Source organism: Haemorhous mexicanus, chromosome 23 (assembly GCF_027477595.1).
Source record: "Haemorhous mexicanus isolate bHaeMex1 chromosome 23, bHaeMex1.pri, whole genome shotgun sequence".
In the NCBI taxonomy this organism is placed as follows: Eukaryota; Metazoa; Chordata; class Aves; order Passeriformes; family Fringillidae; genus Haemorhous; species Haemorhous mexicanus.
Genome location: NC_082363.1, coordinates 8,014,709 through 8,038,445, shown reverse-complemented (window position 1 = coordinate 8,038,445; position 23,737 = coordinate 8,014,709). Strand labels below are relative to the sequence as shown.

General features: G+C 50.9%; 1 protein-coding gene across 8 annotated transcripts in view; it reads left to right on the top strand.

Annotated features, from left to right (window-relative positions):
* CASZ1 (castor zinc finger 1) overlaps positions 1-23,737 on the top strand; it is a 196,890-nt gene that overhangs the window by 130,854 nt on the left and 42,299 nt on the right. For 5 of the 8 annotated variants that reach the window (XM_059866819.1, XM_059866820.1, XM_059866822.1 and 2 more), the window contains 2 exons: positions 483-642; positions 18,403-18,969. In XM_059866819.1, the coding sequence (XP_059722802.1) occupies positions 624-642; positions 18,403-18,969 (586 nt within the window). In that variant the 5' untranslated portion in view covers positions 483-623. The remainder of the gene's footprint in view (positions 1-482; positions 643-18,402; positions 18,970-23,737) is intronic. The other 3 variants (XM_059866824.1, XM_059866818.1, XM_059866817.1) reach the window with 1 other exon arrangement.

Sequence of the window (23,737 nt, the reverse complement as noted above, 5' to 3'; positions counted from 1 at the left end):
TTCCAAAAAAAGGAGGTAAGACCAGATTTTAGGGTGCTGATTCCCATATCACATTGAAGATATATGTGGGTTAAGGTCTCTGACGATACCCAGCCCTTTTCTCGTGGGACAGGTCTGCTCTGAAGAGTTGGCTTCCCCGAAACCTAACAGGACAGAGTTAGGTTAAGACTAAGTGCTTCTAAGTACTGTCTCCTCTCTATTCAGCAAAATACAGAATGTGGCACTGCTGATCTTCTGTGTTAATTACAAATATAACAGAATGTAACATGAAGAATAGTCTAAATAATTTCATGGCCTGTTAACCAAAAGAGAGCTGAAGTTCTGGGACATGGACCAGGCTACCACTGATAATGGTATCTGAATTCAGTGGTGTCTGGAGGAAGGGTCGTACCGTGCTGGCTGCTCTGATTTCCCACTGTAGATTGCAAGACCAGATGATTAAGAGTGCATTAGATAATCTTCTAACATAACATTCCCTACAGGCAGTTACTGGCATTGCTGTAGAGACATCCTGAACGACGTGTTGGAAAAGGAAGTGCACAGAACAGTCTTTCTACATTGTGAACATGTTTGAGACCCCCATGCAAAGCTGTGCTCTGTTCTGACTCCAAGTCTCCTCAGACATGGCCGAGGAAAATGCACGTGAGTGCTGACCTGGGGGCACCTTCTGTTGTTCTATTTGCACCTGCTTGTACTTGTTCAACACCTCTTCCCCTCTCAAGCACTGCCACTCTCACTGCAAATGAGTCTGGAGACCCCGACTCCAGCACAGCCGGGAGTTGAGGAACATCCCATAGTTGGGTGAATGGGATGAAAAGATCAGATTTGGGTGGCATTTCTTTTTCTCTCAGTTTAATTTGAGTGGCAGTGGAAGGCATAAGTTCCCTTCTGTCTCTGATGTGGTGTCAGCTGGGAAATTATTCTCCTGAGCCAAGCAGAGTGACATGAGCATAAGATCAGTCGGAGAAGGATCAAGCCCAGCAAGTTGGGAAGAGCTGAGGCACTGGGCTGAGTGTCTGGAGATGAGCTGCCCGTGCTCGGTGGGTGGGGAGGAGAGCCCTGCAAAAAGACACTGGCAGCTCAGCTAACATTAGTTCAGAGAGTGGGAATGTGCAGAGAGGCCTCAGGAGTGAGTCAGGAAGACAGACACCTGTACCTGCCTTTCCTGTGAACTGCTGACCCTCACACAACATCCTGCTCCAGTGCTGGCTGCTGTTCCTGTGCATCCAGCTGGCTTGGGGCAGCAAAAAGAAGAAAAAAAGCCAGAGCCAGCAGCTCAGCTGATCAGGGGTTTCAGTCAGAAGTTGCCTGGCCTGATTTGCAGTGGATTCAGGGGCTTACTTTGGAAACTGTCCCTAGGGCAAGTCTGAACAAGCCAGTGGCACCTAATTTCCCAGGGAGATAGAAAAGTCACAGAGGGAAAAAAAAAATGTTGCAATAGAAGTTTGGGGATAAGAGGACAATAGTGTTGCTGGCCAAACAAGGCTGTGAATGGAGATGTATCTGCCCTGTCCCATTTACCTCCCTGGCACTGGGACCCAAGGACCTCAGGAGGATTCAGGAAGGCTTCTGTGAAGACATCCTGAGCAGGGAAGGGGGTGCTGAATGGGGCAAGGCAGCAAGGGAGACATGGAGAGCTGTGTGTCACGCAGCTCAGCTACTGGGGCCCAGTTAAAACACAGGTGTAAAGTAAAAGTGTATCAGTGTGCCTTCAGCTCAACCTCTCCTTCCCCCCTTGCTTCTACCTCATGTTCTCCCTGGAGCTCCAGGCAACTTTATCAATGTACACCCAAATGCAGTAGAATCACCAAGGTCCATTAAATCTGGACCTTGGCATGCCAGTCCTCCACCCTGGCACATGTTTGCAGGGCTGTCACGGCTGATGCAGGCTTCCTCATGGCTTAATAAACTAGCACCTTGGAAGCCTGGGCTGAATTCACAACATCATAGAATTGTTTAGGTCAAAAAAGATCTTTAAGGTCATCAGATGCAGCCATTAACCTGTCACTGTCAAGCCCACCTCACAATGGCAGTTACCCTCCAAGAGGCGTGAGCGGGCATGCTGGGTCCCAGGGTCCTCACCTGGGTGACTTGTACTGGTGCCATACTGGGACCTCTGGGGACGTCTCCTGAGGTTTCTGTGCAGCCCAGCAGAGGGAAGGGAGGCTCTGGGCTGACAGAACAGCTGGTGATGGATGTCTCCATGTGTGTCCTCGTGGCAGTAGGGCAGTGCCCAGACAGAGCAGGAGCCAAGTCCTAGATTTGGGAGAAGCTCAAGGCAGCACTCCCTGAGTTCCCTCTGCACAGAAGGTACACCCTCACGGAGCTGTCTTTTTATTTGCAAACTGAGCAGTTGTACTGGAAGAGATTTAGCAAACATGGGACTGCACAATGCTGTGTGTACTGAGTCACACATCAGGGCTGGAGCCAGCTAGCACTGTGAGCTACTGAGGCAAACATTTGAGAATAGCTACAATAGGCACCAAAAATAATCTTCAGATGAGATCTTTCTGAGTTGCTGCACATTGGGTAACAGGGAGGGCTGACAACCTAAGCTTAAGCTCTACCCACATGCTCTAAAGCTCATCCTGGGCAAGCCAAGCTACTGGAAATGGGAGCAAAACAGAGAAAAAGCAGGTTTTCTCCTGTAAAGGGTGCTCTGATTAGCCAACTTCACATGGTTGGGAAAGTTATGGCTCTGGCAAGGCTCTAGGGATTGCCTCTGTGATCCTGGCTCTGGCTGCTTTTCAGGAGGGAATGACTGACCCCAGAACTTAAACCATGCTGTTGGATCTGCAACTCACACCTGCACAGGGCCAGGGCGGGATCAGTCCCTACAAGACATCATCTGTCTGTTTTTAAAGTTCCCAGGCAAGGGGCTTGGTCTTGGAGTCTCCTGTAGAGAGTCTCTCTATTGCAAGATTTTTCTCAGGGGTTTGCTCTGTGGTTGCTCTTCCCTCTTTACTACTCTTTTAAAATAAAGGAGCCACTTCCCCAAAACCCAGCTCTGGCTTCTGAGACGTGATTCCCCAAAGGCAGATTTTTGGGGGCTTGTGCAAGCCATGTCAGCAGAATGGGAGAGCAGGCAGTGGAGGTTCTTGGTGCTGTCTGATGTGCACACGGAGGGCAGGGCTGGTGGTGAGCGCTGAATGTGGTCAGCCTCCTGCCAGGTGGCCCTTGGGCATCCTTTCCCCAGTGCCCCAAAGCCTTTCCTTCATCCTGCTGCTCTCTACACCTGGTGCTGGGGCTGGGATTGTGCCTTGGCCTTGCTGCAGTCCCTTCCTGCCTTCCAGCACACCATCTCTCCCACTGGTTTTGCAGCCGTTTTTTCTGCCAGCGCAGGGCACTGAAAAGTGCTGGCACTGCCAAAAACCCTGTGTGCACTACGACTCCCCAAACATCCCTTTATTTTTATTGTTCTGTTAATTACTGTTTAAACTTTAATAAGTCACTTCGTCAGGAGGGGGGACCTGCAGTGAGGTTTCTGTGCAAACACTGGGCCCGGCAGTGACTCTAGTGTAACATAACCCTTTATACAATGTGGGAATGTTTAGACTGTAACAGAAACTTGTTATTTTAATGACAGTTAAAGGGGGAAAAAAAAGAAAGGAGCGAATGAAAAAGGGAAGCAAGTTTGTTGGGGAAATGGCTCATCTCAATCTCTCTGTCTGGCCTCTTTTCTCTTGGCTTTAATGATATCTGGATAAGGAGGCTTTATGGCTTCAGCTGAGGCAAGTCCTGTTCCCAGAGATGCCCTATACGAGGCAGTATGCAATCCCTTCAGTTCTGCAGGGTGAGCCCAGCAGCAGAGAGATGCTGATGGAAGCAGCATGGCTTGATTTTGCTCAGACACAGCAGCAGATGCCTAAAGCCAATTTGAGCTCAGTCTAATTATTCTGACCCACACAAGAGACTTCCCCCTTCTATTCAGAGCTTCTTCCACTGGTTAAGTTTTTAAGTAGCTGTGCTGACACAGATGCTGGCATGTCATACATAGAAAGGTCCAACATCCCATGGAAAAAATGGACCTTGAAGCAAGAAGATGTTTCAGTTTGACTCTTCAAAATGAGGAATCATGCAGACGTGAGAGAGGGAGAGAGCCTGGCTCACACTCTTGGCAGTGGGAGAAGGGAGGATTCACAGGCATCCTTGATTTTGGACTGTGACTTCTGACATCTGCATTGCTTTGAGGTGGAGAGTGACTGTGCAGTGGCTGCTGTCCCCGCACCACAGCACTGAAGTCACCTCCAGGTTTGGCTTGGCTATATTTAGCACTCACTATAGACAAGACCATATAGAGTGATATATATGATCTGAAAACCTTCAACTCCTGCTGACCTCTGCTGCTACAGTGAAATCCCCCAAATGTGTACAGTCTGAGTGAGAAGTGATGTGAGACCAGAAGGGAGAGCTCCCATGTTTTCCTTGACAGAATTCCATGTTCCCCCCTCCCCAGGCTGGTCACCAGTCCCTGGCAGGGCTATCCTCTGGGAAGCTCAGCTTTTTTGCCAGACCTGGCTGTTGGGCCCACAGGGAATGAGGGTAGAGAGGTATAAAGAGGGTATGGGGGTGCAGACTGGGGCACAAGAGCTGGGAAGGAGAAAGGTGGAATGGTGCTGGGAACTTGAGGAAAGAAGGCAGGAGAAGAAGAGCACCCTAAGGCCAAGGCCAGCAACTGGGATGGAAAGGGGAGCACAAAGGGCAAAACTTTGGTGGGGAGGAGAGGTTAGGAGGGTGTGGGTTGCAAGGAGCACTTTGCTGGCAGAAAGACCCTTCCTCAGGTGCCAGCTCATTCCCAGGGATCCAGTCTCTCTGTGCAGGGCCCCTCTCTCCTCTTTGCTAAGTTTCTGGCTAGAACAGGAGCCTGGGGGACTTGCACTCCGTAAAGCTTTTTGGTGAGGATAAGTGTAGGGTGGAGTGGGAGGGGATGAAATCATGGGCCTCTGGGGAGTGTGTGTTTTCCCAAGTGGGTGAGCATGCAGGGAGCAGGCCAAAACAGTTCATGCTTTCCTCACCCACTGCTGGGGTTGTGATTGTTATTGATTGGGTTTGCTGTTCTCGGCACTTTGTGTTTTTCCAGCTGAGCATTGGCTGCCCCTGGAATTTTTTTTTTTTTTTTTTTTTTTTTTTTTTGACCTCTGCTTTAGTTCAAATACACACAAACATGGCAGATGGGGCAAGTGTATGCCCAGCTTTGTGCCAGCCAGCACTGCAGGGGCTGAGCCTGCACTGGGGCTGCACTGGGCTGGGAGAGTGCAGGGTTGTGTGAAAGGTACCAGTAATGTGCAGACCTGCTGTTAGTAGGATTAAATTCATAGGTGTGTATTATCTCTGGATGCATGTCATACAGAAGGGCAAAGAAATCTGCTCTTGTATGGAAACTACTGTCAGGGCTTCGTGTTGGAGCAAATAATAGGGACATGCCCAGGGATTCCCACGCTTGGGCATGTGTAACGTATAGCTGGCTTAGGGTGGGTAAACTCAACCTCAAAGCCAAAGGGCCAAGAGAATGCTAGCTGCAGAGATAGTTTTGTTTCATTTTCAAGATGTGGTCATGACTTTCAGACCCCACCAAGCCCCTCATGTGGGGCTGTTCTTCCTCCAGCCGTGCACTCGTTTTCTGTCCTCTGCAGAGCTGTGCCTGCTCATGGGGCCAGTGGCAGGAGTTGTCCCTTTTGGAATGGTATTTTCCAGGTTCCTGTGTGAGGCCAAACATGTCCCAGCTGCAAAAATAACTAGTCTGTATATCCTGTGGAAACAGGAGCAGCAGCGACACATCTGTCTGGTCTGGGCAGAGCTGGCTTGTAACTAATGCCCCAAAGGGGCATCAAGTGGCTGCAGGCTCCTTGTCAGTGTGCAGAAGCCCGAAATAGAGACCTCTGGGGAGGACTAGCCCCTTGGAGGGTGAAGCTCTGCAGTGGGCAGAGCAACGGGAGCCTCTTGCAGGATCAGTGTGTTCCAGCAAGACGTTAATATTGACTGGCTTCCCTGGCCCAGCCCGGGGCACGCGGGCTGCTGGCGTGGCTGGGTGCACGCATCCCAGAGCAGCCCCAGCCCCTTGCTGGCTCCCTCCCACCTCCCCTGTGGCCATGGGGTCACTTTGGTTGGAGAGCACAAGCAGAGCTCAAGGATAGAGCCCCCTGGACGGAGCCAAGGAGCCACCGAGTAAAAACGCTGAGGTTTTCCTTTTCTGTACAGCGCGTTTCCCTAAATTGCCTTTGACTGTGTGCATCGCTAATGAAAGTTTATGCCCTTGTTAGAAGGACAGGCAGGTCCATTCCAGTTAGGGCTGGGTCTATCCTTCTGCCAACTGCCCTCCCCAGCACACACACACACACACTCTCACTCACTTGCTCTCCCTGGTGAATAAGTAGAGGCTGTTATTAAAAAAAAAAAGAAAGAGAGAGAGAGAGGCAAAAAAAGAGGAGGGGAAAAAAATTTCCATATTTGTGTAAGTTGCTTTAAAAGCATTTTATCATGTCATAAAAAAAAAGGAAAGTACTCTCGGAAATTGATCCTGCACAAGAGCCCATTGGACAGAAGGACGTTGGGATGTTAATGGCTATTTTGCTCCAGGGTGGCTTATTAAAAAATTTATACATAAATGCTTAAAATTGCATAAATTATTTAAAAAAAAAAACATAGTAAGCAATTTGCAATCCCCATCTACTTTTCCTCTTTTTCTTTCCCTCATCATTCTTTTCTTCCATTCTTTCCTACAAAAAGAAAATATTCCTTTGCACTTCTCTTACCCTTGTCCCCTCCCTGTCTGAAAATGTGATGTGCCCAAAATTGTACATATCTCTGGGTAAGATAAATATGATTTTAAATGGTACCTGCCACTGACCAGCAGAGCTATCTGTGAGGGGGAAAACGAAAAAAAAAAAAAAAAAAAGAAGGGGAGAAGAAAAAAGAAAAGAAAGAAAGAAGTTTGGATATGATGAGTGTTTCTCACAGGCGTGGAATGTCACCCACATATCCTGGAGATTGTACTGGGGAGGTTTATGATGGTTTCCCATTGATTTGTTTCCCCGACGCAGCTGCCGACCTCTATTGAGGGACAAACATAATCAGCACTGACGCAAATTAGATGGTTATTCGTTTTGAAAATTGACAGAAAAACAATAAAAAAGATGAAATGCTCCCAAATCAATAGATATAATGAAATTCAAATAATCCGAGAGATGAGGTCTCCATGGCAACTGATAATGTGGAAAAGAAAACAATTTAATAAAGGACAGACACACTTTGAAAACAGATTGGGCAAAGGGAAGGCGGGGGGGCGAGGGAGCAAGGGGGGCTGTGGGTTGGGTGGTGGTGGGAGGGGGCAGCGGGAGGAGGTGGTGGTGGGGAGCCAGAGCCACTGCCTCTCCGGTTGGTTAGCAGTGCTGTAGTGAAGGATCACTGTCCATCCCAAGGACGCTTGCCATAATTAAGAGAGGCTTTCGGTCCAGAAAGTGCAGATTCAGGTTTTAATACACAAAATTATTTCAGGAGCACTGAATCGGAAAGTCGTTTGTTATGACCTTCCTGAGAGGCCTGGAGCAGGGCATGTTGGAGGCGCGGCGGCTGAGCCAGCTGAGTTATGGCATATTTGTGTTTTTATAGTGCGGAGGGGAGGGGGAAGGGGGGAAGAAGGTTAAACAGTATTTACAGCTCAGTTGTTTTCAGAAAGGAAAGAGAAATAGAGTTCATGAAAAGATGCGAGTGGAAGAGAGAGAGGGAGAGGGAGAGATCCCCTGCCCGGCACACATACTCTGCTGGGACGTCAGCTCCATGAGACATTCCCCGGTGCTCTGTTTGCCTTAAGGTGTGAGGTGCAGATGGGCTGGGGGTACAGAGGGGTTCTTTGGTGGGATGGGGAATGTGTCTGTCCCTGCTGCAAGTCTGGCTGCAGGGTCCAGCTGGGAGTCCACTGTCTGGCCACTGCAGGCTGCAGAACATGCCGCATCTGGCGCGGGGCTCCCGCGGAGCGTGTGCGTGGTGTGACTGCACGCGGGTGCTCTGCTGACACGGGCTGCTGCCTGTGCTGGCTGCACGTGGGGCTGCTGTGGGCTCTGCCTGCGTGCTGTGGGCTCTGGGGGTGCTGGCTGTGTGTGCGGGGCTGAGCAGAGCCAGGTGCTGTGTCTGTATGTACATGTATGTCCGTGCAGATGTGACACCTGTACAGTCACAGCTACACAGGCTGCTGTGCGTTAGCGTGTGCATACAGCTGTGTGTGTTTGTGTGCAGGGTCCTGTGTGCCTCTGCATGAGCTAGTGTACCTTGCACGGCCACGTTTCTATACACGTGTGTGCTCCCACGGAGGGGTGTTTGCAGTCAGTGATAGCACAGGCACATGGATGGGCTCACAAGGACATAGGAGATAAGAAGATGAGCCCTAATGACCAGAAGGAGGAGCAACAAAAAGCAAGACATGGAATTAGAGTGGTGTGAGCACTGGGCAGCATGGGGTGAGTGCCCACATGGCCCGGCCATGGGTTGCTCTCCCATGCTGTTCTGACAGGACTGCTGAGTTAACAACTCAGGCATGACCCTCTGCTTTCACACCAGAACTCTTTCTCCTCTGGCCTGATCATTCCTTCCAACAGGATGGAAGCATTTCTCCTAACCACACTGCACAACATTTCAGGTCGCAGATATCTTCAGGGATTCAGAGAGCCCTTGAGCTCCCAGTACGGTGTGTAATGGGTACCTGCTCTGGATTCACAAAAGAGCTCAGCCCCACTTGGGGATCCCAGAAAACTCTCAGGGCACTGAGTGCCCCCTTTGCATACCCAGCCCAGAGCAGTAACCCGCTCACATACAGCTCAGGCAGCAGCCAGGGGCTGCGGAGAGAGCTGGAAGGCTGAGATGCTCTGGTTTGCTCTTTGTATGCAGCCCTTGTTGAGGTTTCACTCACCTCCTGCAGGCTGACACACTGATTTACTTTGCAGGACCTTGAAAGACCACAGCAATGAACTTTCTCTGGCCCTGCATTTCTTGGTGCAACAAGCATTCACGCTCCCAGCTCCCATTTAGCTCCCGACTTCCCACTGCAGTTAATTAGCAGCCTGCATTCTTTGTTAGGTCTGAGCTTAATAGTGCTGAAAGGGATTGCAAATTGCTCCTAAACTGCCGACCAACTACCAAAGGGTCAGAGGGACCCTATTTTAGGAGCTGGCTCACTTAACCCCTGCCCTCAGTTAGGGATGAGCCCAGCCTGACACCAGGGAGCTGGTGTTCCCTGACTTGGGTCTTGGTGGTTTCGGGTTCTCTGTAAAATCACTCATTAAAGACAGTCACCAAGAGGAACTGATGAAACCTTTAGCAATTCCCCTCTGAATCTGTCCTTCAAGAGATCTGTTGTCTTTCCCTGGTCCTTTTTGTTTCCCCAGTGTCAGGTATTTGCTGCCAAGTCTGGTGTCCTCTTGATCACACCTCTGTGTTCCCCTGCACCCCTTGCCTTGACTCCTTCAGTCTTCAGAGAGGGGTCTATGCAGTGTTTCCAAGTGGCTCATGTCTTGGCCTCATCTTCATTCCTTGGGAGCTGGCTCCCACACGAGGTAGCAGGCTTTGCTCCAGAGGCTTTCCCACCCTCTGCTTCCAGCACCCCTTCCCTCCCTCTCTGCATCCACGGTTTCCTCCTGCGAGCACTCCAGAGCTCTCTGTGCTGCTGGGCTATGGAGAGGTGAAGTTAGGCACTGTGTTTGCATGTAGTTTCCCCGACAACACGTCTGGCTTCACAGGGAGTTTTCTAAGGGCCACAGGGAGCCTGCAGGGACCTGAGGGTGATGAGCTATTACTATTCACTCTCCCTTTCATGTCTTTTTCCCCTTGGTTTTCTTCACAACCTGTGGGGAGATTGATGGCAGGATTGTGATGTAGATGTTAGCAGTTCTGCTTGATTTATAGAGTTACTTAGGCTGAGTGAGGCTACTTATGCTCCTCTGGATAGTAAACCTTTTAACCGGACTAAAAAATTAATAACAAATAAATAAGACAAGGAAGAGAAACTAGATCAGAAAAGCTGATCCTCCTGGCTTTATGTTATCTAAAAGAAAGATGGTGAGGACAGAAAGCTCCCAGGGAGCTGCTGCTCAGCCCGGGGAGCCCAAGACCCTGCTCGCTGCATTGGGTTGGAGCACTGAGAGCAGGTTTTCATAGAAAGGAAACTGCTGAAATGTCTTATCAAAGATCCTGCATTGACAAATGAACTAGGAAGTTTGCTGCAGGACACAAGGGACTTTTGAGCTTCAATCTGTCCTCTATCAGTGCTTTTCCTCTGCTGTTACTCAGTTTGCAGTAGTACCTAAATTGCAAAGGCACTGGGCCTGCTAAGCTGGGCAAGAAATCCTTTCCCAGTGGGTGATCCATGAAGGGGAGCCAGGGCAGAAGGGGAGCCTGCATGATGTCCTTTGCCCAAAGAGAAAGAACAGTAGCAGAGCAGGTTGCAGAATCAGAATTCCTGACTTTGTTCCCCACTTTTTTCCCCTCTTCTTTACACTCGGCTCCTTTTGTTAATTGTAGAAGCTTCCTGTGTTACTTGTATGCAGAAAGGCATTCTTCTCTTGTCCTTTGGAGGTTCCAGGGCACATGAGTGCAGAGCAAGGCAAAGGCAAGGGCAGAGATGAGGAGCTTTGCCTTGGCACTCGGGTGAGAAGCAGACCCTGAGTGGCTCTCTCAGTGAGGAAGCTGGGGGTAGACAAGATCAAAGCACATTTAGAGTAATTTTTGAGATCTGCCTAGGAAAAGGTTGAGACGTGCAGTGCTAAGAGTGAGGAAGGATTAGCCCTGTCCTTGCTCGGAGTTGAACCACTTTCCCCACCAGCTGTGCCAAATGCCTGTGAAGAGCTGGTGGAGCAGGTCAGCAGTGGGTGAGGAAGGAGTGTCAGAGGAGCCCGGGGGGTGAGGCAGAGGGCCAGGAGGCTGTCCCCGTTCAGCCTCCGAGGGGACGAAGGCTGCCCTGGGCTGCAGTGGGGCAGCTGCGGAGGTGCTTGCGGCAGCATGCGGCAGCCGAGGAGGCAGCACAGTGCTGAGCATTTGAAGGTGTCCATCCTGCTCTGCTGCCTGCCAGCCAGCTCGGCTCTCCAGCAGGGACTCTGTGGACTCTGGAGGACTTTTTGAGTTGCAGCCCATTGCACCATTGCAGCAGGAGTGGCTGTGCTAGGGCCAGCTCACTCCTAGTGTGAGGTCTGCACTGCCTTTCTCTCCCTGGCCAGTGATATATGGCATAAATTAGGCCTCTGAAGGGGGATACTGCATCCTTAAGAAGAAATATGTCCTCATTTTTCTTAAACACCGTTTGCACTGAGTGAAATGTTTAGAAGGGACGCTGAGGGATAACTTTATTTCTTACTAGGGAGTTCAGAGCCGTTCAGTTAAACCCATAAAACACTGGGAGTAGGGAAGCTGACAGCCTGCCCGTGCATTAGAAAAGCCATTACTCATCTGGGGGAAGTTCACCCCATGCTGGAGCCTTGTGTTACCAGTGGGGTGGTCTAGGGGAAAACATGGGATCATCTCCCGTGGCCATCGAAGGGGTCAGTAGGATGCTCAGAGGTGGAAAAGACTCTGTAACGATCCAGCACAGTGACACAGTGCTGATACAGAGACTCCAAAGCACTGGGTAGGGCTCACTGCTAGGTAATTGTCCTCACTCCCCTCCCCTGCATGCAGAAACTTAAGGCACAGAAAGCTGGGGAGACTGACAGCTACGCTGTGGCTGGAAACCAGGCTGGAAGCCAGCATTTCTGGTTCTTAATCCCCAGCTTGAATCACCAAAACCAAATTCTGTTCCAGAGGTAAGGAGTGAAAGCCTGACCTTCTGTTCTGCTTCTGTCACAAAGCCATGTTCCCAAGTGGAGCTGGGAGTCCTGACTCCATCTTCATTGCACCAACGTGCAGCCCTTTCTTCCTAGTGGGATTTAGAAAACCTCCTGGAAGATGAAGGAAGGGGCTGGTAGATAATAGTAATGGGAATTCCTGTCTTGGCTGGTGGTTGGTGCTGTGGTGAGCTGCATTAGAGGTGGGGGTGTGCGAGGTCCTGCCAGAGCCCGCACCTGGCCAGTGCAGGCTGCCACCATTCCCCCAGTAAGTGGCTGTTTGGGAGGACAGGGCCACCCAGGGCACCCAGAGTCGTGGCAGACCAGGCATCGGCCACCAAGGGGGTGGTGACTTTCTCTTTGATATTTTATTTTTGGAGGCTTGACACCAAAAGATTTAATATTTGTTTGAAATGAGAAACAGTTCTCGAGTGAATTTGGAGAGCCTGGGAATTAATGTCAGACCCCCCTCCCCTCCCTAAACATCCCTCCTCCCCGTCAACTGAGTCCCCCCCTTTCAATTTCTGAAGCTTGCTGATTTGAATATTTATAAATATCAGTAAATTATTTATTGTAGCAATCTGCTGTGCCATTTCACCAATCGCCGTTAACACTTTAGGGCTTGCTCTTGAGGAGGATGCGACTGGAGGAGACGGGCACCTGGGGGTGGGGAGCAGGCACTGGGGAGGGGGTCCTGTCTGCGGTGCCAGGAGGGGTTCTCTCTGTGGGCAGCACTGGAAGGGTTGAGATGTTTGCAGGAGAGGATGGGGACCTTCTGTGTCCAATACTAGGGGACACTGGGAGAGGACATGGCTAAAACGGGAGGCTTTTATGTTGTCGGGAGAGGGCAGTGAGGGGGTGGCGTAAGGGGGTGGGCTGGTTGTGCCCTGGGTCATGCAGGGACCTGGCCCTGACTTACAGCTCAGCACTCACTACTCTTCACTTGTAGTGTCTGTTCCTCTGAGAGGAAAATTCCTCTTGGTTTCTCCTGTCCCATTCCCTCCTTTCAGAATTACACTCCTGCACAGAAAACACACACTGCTCAGAGATGCTGTGGCTGTTTTCTGTTTGGGTAAAGGAGGGGCTCCCTGTGTTCATAAGCTCTTCTCCCAGAGAAGCCCGATCAGCAGCATGGGAGGTGAGAAACAGGAGCAGCCCATCTGGCTGGCAGCTCCAGTGCAGGGCACCAGGATCTCTGGAGCCCATGGCTTCCCCTGCTCTCGAGCCATCCTGTCCCTCACTGCCCACTGCCTGCCCTGCGCTGTCGCCAGGAAATCACAGCTGGACTCTGCAGCTGAGGGCTGAGCAAAGGGAAGCATATGGGCTTGCTGAAGGGACCTGGCACTGCTCTCTGCCCCTTTGGGCCAGGGCTGAACCAGGGTTCAGCTCTCCGGGAGCTGCAGATAGGGAGAAGGGCAGACCCTTGTGGGTCTATAAATGCCAGCGTGGTGGGCAGGAGAAAGTCAAGCAGTGAGGACTGCAGGCAGACTGTGCTCTGGCAGGCACTGGCTGTGGGGAGCAGAGCAGAGTCCCCAGCCTTTCCTCCCGGTTTATAGATGGGGTGTGTGGGGAGAGCCCTCATGGCTGTGGGAAGGCAGGGAGTGAAGCTGGCAGCTCTTGGGTAAGGACACCCTGGCTGCTCACTTCGCTTCCCCTCCCACGTCTTTGATTCTCCTTCTCCTGCCTGCCCAGTGCTGAGCTGGAGCCTGTCACGTCTGACTCTCGCACCGAGGGCTTTCCCCAGCTCCTTGCAGGCACGCACAGAAGGGATCCATGCTTCCAGGGCAGAGGACGTTGTTAAAGAGCCTTTGTGAACTCCCCAAGGTCAGCCAGAACAGACAGCATCCACTAATCCAAGGTCATTTCCTGGGCTAAAAGCAATAAAATGTTTTATTGATAAACTGAAGAGGGGAGAATACGCACTAAATCCACTCTCAGACATTGTGGGCCACGCCTGGGATGTTCTGCCTTTGCCCTGGCCCTGCCTGGGGTAACAGACAGGTCTTCATGCTGGAAGAAAAATATTTTCTGGTAGGGACTGAGCACTTGGCTGCCTTCCCTGCCTCCTCCTAGCATGTGGCTGGGCAGTGCCAGGGCATTGCTCCTTAGAAGCATGTTCCCAGTGCTCCCCTGGCCTTCTGCTGTGAAGATTTGGCTCCATTTTAGGGACTGCAGCTCAAGTGTGAAGAGGCTCCAGTGTGCAGCATCCTCACCTCCCACCCCAGTGAGCCATGCTGCCCTCCCTGTTTGGGACTACTGGGCAGACTGGAGTCTCTCCAGTCAAGTTTGCATCACAGTGGTTAAAAAAGAAAAGGACTGTGCATGCATGTCAGCCCTCCTTTCTTCCCCCTCCCCGCCCCAAATAATGCTGTTAATAATTAATCGAATGAGAGCTTGCAGCTCCTGGAAAGCTGGCAGTGGGACCTCCCTCCTGAACGGAGCTGCTCAGCTGGGCTTACAGCTCTTCAGTAGGAATATGAAAGCTCCATCTGTTCGACGTAGCCGGCCTTGTGAAGTGACAACGCTGTCCCTCCCCAGCCAGCACCCTCTCCCCCCAGCACGGGCCCTCCTGCCCCAGGGGCAGGGGTCTGCCCTGCACCCTGGCTCTTCCCACAGCAGTAAGCTTCTGCTGTTTCCCTCCACCCATGCCAGCTGGTTCATCCAGCTCCCATACACCTTTTTTCCAGCTGGGACCCTTCCTCCCCTCTGCCAGGGTGTGTTTTCATTAGCCTCATGCTAAAGCCGGGCTTGGGCTCTCCTCCTCTTCCTGCAAAGCTGGACTGATCTGTGTAGCAGTTTGCCCCTTGGCTGGGATGGCCCATTTCTGTCCAGGCTGCAGATCCTTTTGTTCCTGCACGCCGTGTGCCCCCCACAGCCCATTTTCTCCCCTGGGGGAGGCAGGGCTAAGCCGTGCCCAGCTTGCAGCACCACATTGAGGAGTGGATGGGTGAGCTGTTGCAGGGCTGCATGGAGGGAGAGAGCCAGGGTCTGCGTGTGAGGTGCTGGCAGCACGTGGGGACCCAGGGCAGGGGGTGAAGCAGGGGCAGCAGCCTGGGCTGACAGGGCAGCAAAACGGTGAGGTGAGCTATGTCCACCTCTCTGCCAGCCCTGGCTGCAGCAAGATCTGCCTTTCCTTCGAAGCGAGGATTGCCATCAAGATACCAAAGTGATGGGTACAGAGGAGGGACGAGCCTGTGCCTCTTCGAAGGGTGTGGAGAGGGGGAAAGAGGAGTAAACTCCCGGTGGCATTGTTTTCAGAGGAAGTGCTCAGTGTAAATAGAGCTGGTGGGAGAGTTTGTCCCGGGCAGAGATGAAAAGTCCGTGTGACAGGATCAGGTTATAAATGGCTTCCTTAGATTGATGTGAAATCAAAACATTTCTATTTAGACGAAGAAAATGAAGGGGGATGTTTACTTAGCCTGGAATCTTTAAACAGTGATTTGGGGTGGGGAGCTCGGCCTGGGGGGAGGGTGCCTCTGCCTGGCTTCTGGGATCTGGCAGTCCTGACCTTGGGCAGATACAAGGATCCCTCATCCAACAGCTCATCTTCTCTCCCTCTGCCCGAGAGAATGAAACACAGGTGCTCTGGTCTCCTCCAACCTGAGGCTCATGCTCAGCATTTCTCTGTAAGAAGGGTTTCCCTTCTGCTCGTGGACTTGACAGCCTAAAAGAAGGGAACAGGAATCTGCTTCCCATTCCATAGACGAGGAAGTAAGGGAATGAAAAGATAAAATGTGTCCAGACTTGGAGAGAGGTGGTTGCAAGGTTGGCAGGAGAAGCTGGAGGTTTTGATTTCCACCTATATTGGAATAGGTGAGATATAGAGCCCTGGTATTTCAGAGCAAATGCCATTCCAGGAAGGTCTCTGGGAGGGTTAGTTCTATAGATCAGGGAAGTGGCATGTTTTCAGAACTTGCTTTATTTTTAGCTTAAACTTTAGGAAAAGATTCTCAAAATGTTAAAGAGAAAAAATCCCGAACAAAAGAAGGGAAAGGAAGGATGCCAAGGGGCAGGGCAGGAGCTGGGAGGCAGAAGTTGGAGAGGTAGAGGGGCAAAGCCAGGGTGTGTGAGATAGAAGGAGGCATAGCAGGAATGGAAGACAAGTTGCAGGCTCCCTGGAATTGCTGCATACGCAGCAAGTGCAGCCTCAGGAACGTCTGTTCCTCTTTTCCTTTGAATAAATATTTATATATTCATTTGCCAGCTGGTGCACACACTTGGCTGCTCACCTCCAGACCAGAATAATGGGATCTGCCTTCCTGGCAGAAAGGGGTAGGGCAGTGAGGATTTGGGCTGCCGAATGCGTGCCTCCCAGTTATCTCCAGCTGCGAGCGGTGCTGATCTCACCAGTTAAGTAGGGCTGGCTATCGTGAGAACACGGGCAGGGAATCACCAGGCAGTGTTGTGGAGAGAGGCTGGTGATTCCGTGCTGACCCAGTGCCCTGGCCCCGGGCAGGCACCGCATGGAGGCTCCGTCCCAGCCGCCTGCAGCCAGGGGGGTTCTCCAGGCCCTTGGCCTGAGCCCACAGGCGTGAGCTGTAGGTGTCCTGGCCAGGCTCCACTTGGAGCTCCCAGCAGCCTCCTGAGATTCCCTCTGTGGTACCAGTTGGACATAGGATCAGCCTTCACTTTGTGCCCTAAATAGTGGGAATGCAATTGGAAGGGAAGGTGCCAGCAAATAAAGACTTGCAGCTTTATGGGCATCTGCCTGTGCCCATCTGTGTGTGCAAGGGCTGCAGGCTTGTGTTGGGGAATGTGTGAAAAAAGGAATGCGTGGGGAAAGGCACAGGAATGCATTTTGGGGAGATGGGACTTCTTAACCTGTACATGTGGGACTGTGTTTACGGAGTGTGCCAGCGCATACACACAGCTCTTTGAGCAGCTGTAATTTCTAGATGGGGAGGTTCGTGTTTGGGAGCATTGTGTGCTCTCCCTTCATGAAAGCATGATTGCACGTAGGTGTTAGTGCCGGGGGGTGCGTTTGGAAAGTGGAGGAGTACATTTTGCCTCCCTTTGTGTGGGGGGCTGATATATTTGTCGGGGGGTTATTTTTCTTGCAGTCCTTGACAGGGAAGCGTGTCTGAAGCTGTCAGGAGTTTACGCTAAGCAGCCACTCTCTGGCTGTTGGACAGCAGGTCTAAAGTTTCAGTCTGTTTGTATTGGGCTGTCATGTTACGGGATTAGGGGCTGTCACAGTGGCTTCTGGGTGCGTTGTAGGGGGTCTGATTAATCTCAGTGTGCTTCTGTGGAGCAGCACCTCTGTGCTGGTGACAGGGAGGTGTGAGCTGAGCTGCCACGAGGGAGTCCTGTGCAGTAGAGGAACCCGTTCTCATCATTTGAGGTCTGGAGACATGTTTTGTTTGCTCTACATGTGACTGGCCCCTCTTTCAGCACAATGTAAAATCCAAGACCCCATTTTGGAGGGACCTCCATCTCCAACCATATCCCCACAGTAACTCTTGTGTGACCAGCAAGTGTTTTATTGAGTGCTCTTCCTGAGCCTTGGATTGCAGGGCAGGGTCTGCCTTGGCTCTGCTCCGAGGGAAGAGCCAGGCTGTGTGTCCATTGCAGTCCTTTAACCCTGCTCAGTCTGGGCATCTCTCAGAGGTATCAAAAATAAAGAGAGAAATGAGACAATGCAACTGCTTTAGAATAATTATTTTGCTTTTACTTGGGATTGAACCTTGTTAATTGTTGGTGCAATAATTATGCGAGTGACTCTGATAGAGACCATTTAGTTCAAGATTCTCCATGACCTTGAAGTTAAGACCTTACCTTCTTCCTCTCTCCCCCCACCTTCTCTCACCCCTCCTTTACTAGCTGTCACATATGAATAAACTACATTAAAATAACAAACTCACACTAATTAGCTGATTGTGCTGGGAAGTATGAGAGCAGAATTTCCTGTGTGCGAGAGTGAGCAGGCAAAGGGGTTTGATCAGCCAGTACCAGCCCACAGTGATTTTCTCCATACTACTGTGACCCACCAGTCTAGTTGTGGTGCTCCAGCACACACACTTTGCCAGGGCTCCTGTCCTCCGTAGTGGTTGTTTTAGGGGCATACTGCTTCTCTTCTCTGAGACTATGCACAAACTCTTTTAGGTGAATTCCTCACTGTCCATAGCTGCTGTCCTTGCTAGAGATGCTTGGGTGCAGTTGCTGACGGGTGTGGTTTTGGCACCCACTACATCCAGGATGGAGCTAGGGACCTAAAGCAGGTGGTGCTGCAGTCTGAAGGAGAGGGCAATCCAGGCTTTTAACAACTCCTACCCTGCCTCAACCAGGAGCAAAGGTTGGTGCCACGCTCACCTGCCTGGGATGTTTGGGGTCTTTCAAAGCCAGTTCTGTCCCAGCACAAATTTCTTGTGGCCAGTGGCATATTTTGGTCCTAGCAGATTCAGAGGATGCTTCTCACCAAGCTCTTCTGTTTGGGCTTCCACTCAGAGCTCAGGAAGCAAATAGTAGCTCCACCTTTCCAAGGATGAGACTGGCCATGCCTGAAAGCCCAGTGGGTTGGCACATTCCTTTTGCTGTTTGGGTTCAAGTTGTCTGATCCCACTAATGCCCTTCCTTGCTTCTTTCTCCTCTCTCTTCCTAGCTGAAAGAACTATATGCACTGACGCAGCCTCAGGAAAACCCGCAATGGCTGCCAAGCGCAAAGGCGGCCTGAAGCTCAATGCCATCTGTGCCAAGCTGAGCCGCCAGGTCGTGTTCGACCACGGGGGAGCTGAGCAGGCACGTGCGGACAAGGGGCCACAGCAGGAGAGCAGCAACAAGGACCTGCCCCAGCCTGGGACCAAAGAGCTGGGGACAGAGTTTTCAGATGGACTCAGCTGCGTGCAGAAGATCGAGGAGGACAAAAGGAGGGAGGTGATCGAGAAGTGGGTGAACGGGGAGTACAATGAGGAGCCCTTGCTGGGGCGAGCAGAGGGCAAGGAATGTAGGAACACTGAGAGCACAGAGGTGCCCCCTGAAGGGGTTTACATGGTGCAGCCCAAGGGCTGCAGCGACGAGGAAGACAATGGGGACGAGGCAGACGCTCTGAGGGGCTCACAGGATGGCAACTTCTTGGATGACAGGGATTCAGATGGGCCAGCAAAGGACGATGCCTACCGGTCCTCCAGTGGCGAACCAGGCTCCAAGCTGGGGGCAGGAACCACCTCAGGTAAGCCCTCTGTCCCCTCCATTTCCTGACACAGTGCAGCTTCAGAGTTACATTTTCTGTGTCCATGGCAGGTCCTGCAGCACCTGGCAGCCAAGGGGAAGGGTGACAGCCCCGAGTCCCTTGCAGAGGCCTGTCATTTTGCTCTTGGGACCATACGGAGTTTGCTTCTGGCTTAGCCTCCCCTTCCCAAGAAGGGCGGTGTGAGGGAGGACTGGATAGTTCTTTCCAGACCACAAATCCCTGGGTAGGGCAAATCTCACCCTCCAGACTCCTTCACACCACTCAGATGGCCATAGCTGTGATGGGTGCTGGTTTCCTGGTCTTGTATTCCCATGAAACCAAAGAGAAGCAGAGATTTGTCCTGTGACAGATCCCAGGTGGATCCTGCAGGATGCCCACACACAGGCTGGCTGATCTAACCACCCTCATGGCCGCAGGTGGCACCTTGATCAGTAACTACTGCCCGCAGAAGGCCCAGGATGAGCTGGGAGAGGGTCAAGAGCTCGGCAGGGCTGCCTCTCCCGCAGCTGCCGATGCCCAGCCCCGACCTGCGGGAGCGCGGCTGAGCAGAGTGCGGCACGGGGCGGCCCCCAGGGATGGGATGAAGGCTCTGGAAGGAATGGCCATCGAGGTGTTCCTCCAGGGACTGGGCCGGATCGGGGGGAGCCTGCGGGAGGCTGAACTGAGCCAGGGCAAGGCTGGGATGGTCCCTGGAGAGGCGCCTCCCAGGGAATGTCGCGATCCCTTCTTGCTGCTCTCTGGTGCCGCGGCCGGGCGGAAGGGCTGAGGTGATACTCCTGTCGAGGTGTTGCCTCCCAGTCCTTGAGCTTTGCCCACCCTGAGCTCCAGATCGAGCTGCTGAGAATGCCACTCCCAAACCAGTTTCCCCCACCATCTCGTGTGTTCTTCCTCTGGCTCTGTGTTTCCTATTTTCAGATTGCTTCTGCTTCATTTTTGTGGTTCATTCAAAAGCTGAGTTCAACAAGAGATGTCGGGGAAAGCCTCAGATGACTTTCTTGCTCCCTTTCTGATACTCAGGTTTCCCCCAGATTGATTTGAGGGGGTGTATGAGTGCTAAGCTTTGATAAAAGCTTTGGATGAATTGAATTCTCTCTGTTAGGGCAGAGCAGCTCCCTCCCCATTTGTCACTCAGCTGGGCTGGATCTGTAATTGAAAGATCTTCCCCTAATCTGCTCCACCTGCACACACCCCTCCCCTGATCTCAGCACTTTGTGAATCCATCAAACTTTCCTCCTTTTGTGTGTGCGCATGTTTTCCTCCTCCTGTTAATAATGCAGCTGAAACTCATCTCCGTCTGTCCGTTCCCCTTCTGGAGAGGCACATTCTCTAGTCTTCACGAGTTCAGTGGCAGCGCACATAATTATGCATATAAGATATAAACAGAGCTGTTTAATTATCCTTCGCCACATCAGTGACAGAGTAATTAACAAACATTGCAAGATCAATGAGGGAAAGTGTGACCTTCAGTTTCCTTTGATAGGAAAGCCCTTGTCGTTCCCAGACACAAGGTGATTGTGCCTGGACTCTGGTTTAGTTTGTTTTAATTCACACCACTCCACCCCACCTCACCATCTGCAGCTTTTATTTGCTATAAAAACTAAAAGGAGGGGAACTTAAATGTAAAAAAAAAATGTTCCCAAACTAGGGAAAATGAAAAGAAGCTGAAGTTTCTCACTGGGGGAAGAGATTTAAGTAAAATACCTTTGCAAGGCTGTATTGTCAAAGGATTATGCAAAACTGGGTAACTGTTCGGGAAGGGGGGGTAGCTGAAGCTTCATTTATGTCTAAGGCAGGTAATGGCACATGAGGTGTCCAGTTTACATATAGAACCACGTGGGATTTGACTTGCAAACAGACATGCTGCTGTGTCTTGAGTGTCTGCTTCAAGAACCTTGTTATAAATGTCATTTGCAACATTTCCCTGAAAGCACAAGAAGCATCCCTTGCCTTAGAAAGGACAAAGTTATTTTTCTTTACTTTTTCTGTCAGTGTTCAGGAAATGAATTTTCAGCTGTTCATCACCACGTCCTCTCAACACCTGATGTTACTGAGTGTGATCTAAACTTTTTCCAGTGAGATTTGGAATTTCCTCTGTCAGAAAGGAGGAATTTTTTGGTGGGAGCTGGGGGTTGCAGGAATCAGATGAAAGGAGAGGAATACAGCTCTGCCCTCCCCGTGAGCACCACTTGCTCCCCATAAGAATAGAGGGTGCAGGGCTGACAGTGCTGAGCAGTGTTTCAAGCTGAGCCCATACTAGGCTCAGCTGGAAGCTTGTGTGAAAAGCAGGAGCCACACAGAAAACCAAATCCTACATCTAACAGGCTTTCTTGCTCAGTAGGAAAAGTGATCCTAATTATATGGGGATAAGAAGGGTTCCTACTTCCCAGGGTCCTGGTGTGTGTGTGTACACATATTGTCCACTTTCTGGGGATTCAGCTAGTGCCCATGTTTTCCACCAGTGCCTCTCGTGGTCTGTTGCCAAATCCTGGCCACCCTTGTGTCCTTCCAGGCTGACAGGAAGGCTTGTTGTGCATTAGGCAGAGGTTCACAGAGACTTGGTCAATGCTCTTCAAGCCTCATGCTTTGAAACAAGATGGAGTTTCTTTTCCAGCCTCCCCTGGGAAAAACAAGACTAAGGAGTCGGTGCTCAGTCTTGCCCCATGTGCCTCCTCCCTGGTCCACCGGGGAAGCACACTCAGGAGTCACAAGGCTGATGTCTGTCAGGGGATGGCTGTCAGAAGCTGATCTGGATGTGCAGATATGTTTCTTCATCCATTCAGGCACCCTCTCTTGCCCACTGACCGGCCCATGCTTCTCTGTGCACATTTATATATAGCAGTGAGATTTCTCGGTGCAGTCTCTGACACAGATCCCTTTCCACAATTGCTCACTGACGCACACATACCCAGGCAGATTGTCCTACACATGTTCTTCACTTTGTCTGTTACATAGTGGGCTAAAGCAGTTGGAGTAGGAGCTTCCCCCTGTGCAAGCTTTTGGATCTGCCTTTCTTTTCTTAGCTTCTTGGCTACGTCTCTTGGAATATTCATTGGCCCTGTTTTCAATCAGGAGAGTTTTCTCTTCCTAATTTCCTGGGGAGACTTCACTTAAGAGAGCATACACACCAAGTGCCAGTTTCTTGCTCATCATCCTGTATCCCCCAGGTCTACGTATTTTCCCTCCCAAGCAGAATAAAGGACAAAGCCCTGGCTGGGATGTCCCATCCCCCAGTATCCAGACCTTGCACTCCATTTGGGCTGTTTTGCTTTTCCTTCCATATATAGTGTGCGGCTGCAGGCTATTTTTAGCGCCTTTTTTGCTAGCTTCGGATCCTTTGTGATATGATAGCTGCTCTGAGACACACAGATCTCTGCTCTTTGGCAATGCCCACAAATGGAGAGCAGCGACAGGGGGAGAGGGAGCCCTTTATTATCACACAGGAAAGGAGAGGAAAATGCAGTACAGGGAAGGGGGAGGAAGGCACAGGGATAATGCTTCCTGTGACTTCCAGGAGTCCTCACAGGGAGTGTTTCCCAACGGTTGTCCTGTTTTGTTTTTGTCTGTTGGTGGAAATGAGGAGGGTTTTCTGTCAGTTAGGTAATATTAATTACCTCTTCACCGTTGTCTGAAAGTGTATGTGAGGTGAGGTGGCTGAAACTCATACGATCCTTCTGGTGAGCCAGCTCCCTTCTGTAGCAGGGTGCTTCCACTGGAGGAGCCTCTGTCCTTCATGTTAGGTTCCTGAGCAATTAAATGCAGGTTGTCTTAACTTCGGGGGATGTGTTGGGCTTATTGGGCTCATGCTGGGTGAGGGGAGCTGTGGTTTGTGGCAGTGAGCAGTGGGAACTGGCCACAGCATTTGAGAAATGTGGGTGAGGAAAGACTGAGCAACACCAGCAAAGCAGGGAGAGTGTTGTGATCATCTGGAACCAAATCTGAGCAAAGGAAAAGCAGAATTCAAGGTGGGTTTGGGGATTAAATCCATGACAGTGAAAGCTGAACTCAGACTTCACAAAGCTCAGAAGTAGTTCTGGACCACCCCCCTTCCCCTTTCCCATGGGCTTGGATTTTGCATCTAACTGTTTAGGCCAGTTGAGGTCTAGCCACATGGTACCAAAGATGGGGCACCCTGGCTTTCGGGGCAGTGGCTAAAGCTAGCAGAAATCACATTTAATAGTTTCATTTTGTATCAGATCCTTAGCGTGGTATTCTTTTTCCTCTTGCAGCTTGACACAGGCTGGCTTGAGTTTTTCTGTGTAGTGCTTGGAAATCAGGGCATTATGAGCAAAGCTGGGGGTTGTTTTACTGGTCCAAAAAGAAAGGGAAAGCAGAACAGGGAAAGCAGATTTAACAGAAACAGGAAATTGTTAGACCCAGTAGGGATTTCATGGGTTCATTCTCTTCTCCTGGGTCATAGGGTTACACTGAAATGGAAGTGGGGAAAAGAAAAAAAAGAGGTGAAGAGGAAAACTGCTTTAAAATTTTTTAATATGCCGTGTGTGAAAGATAAAGTTGACCTTCAGACAAGTCTTGTTGCTGGACCCAGTGAGGGATAGTTGTGCATTTAACATCCTGTAAGATTAATACCAACCCATGAGGTTGTGCTATGCCCTGAGCCTGACACTGTAGGGCCATTGCCACCTAGTCTCTGACTAACAGGGAGTTTATTCTGGAGTCAGGCATCCCAAATCCCATGCAGAATGCTGGGCTTAAGTGCCTGGAAGTGGAAGGTCGTTTTGGGCTAAAC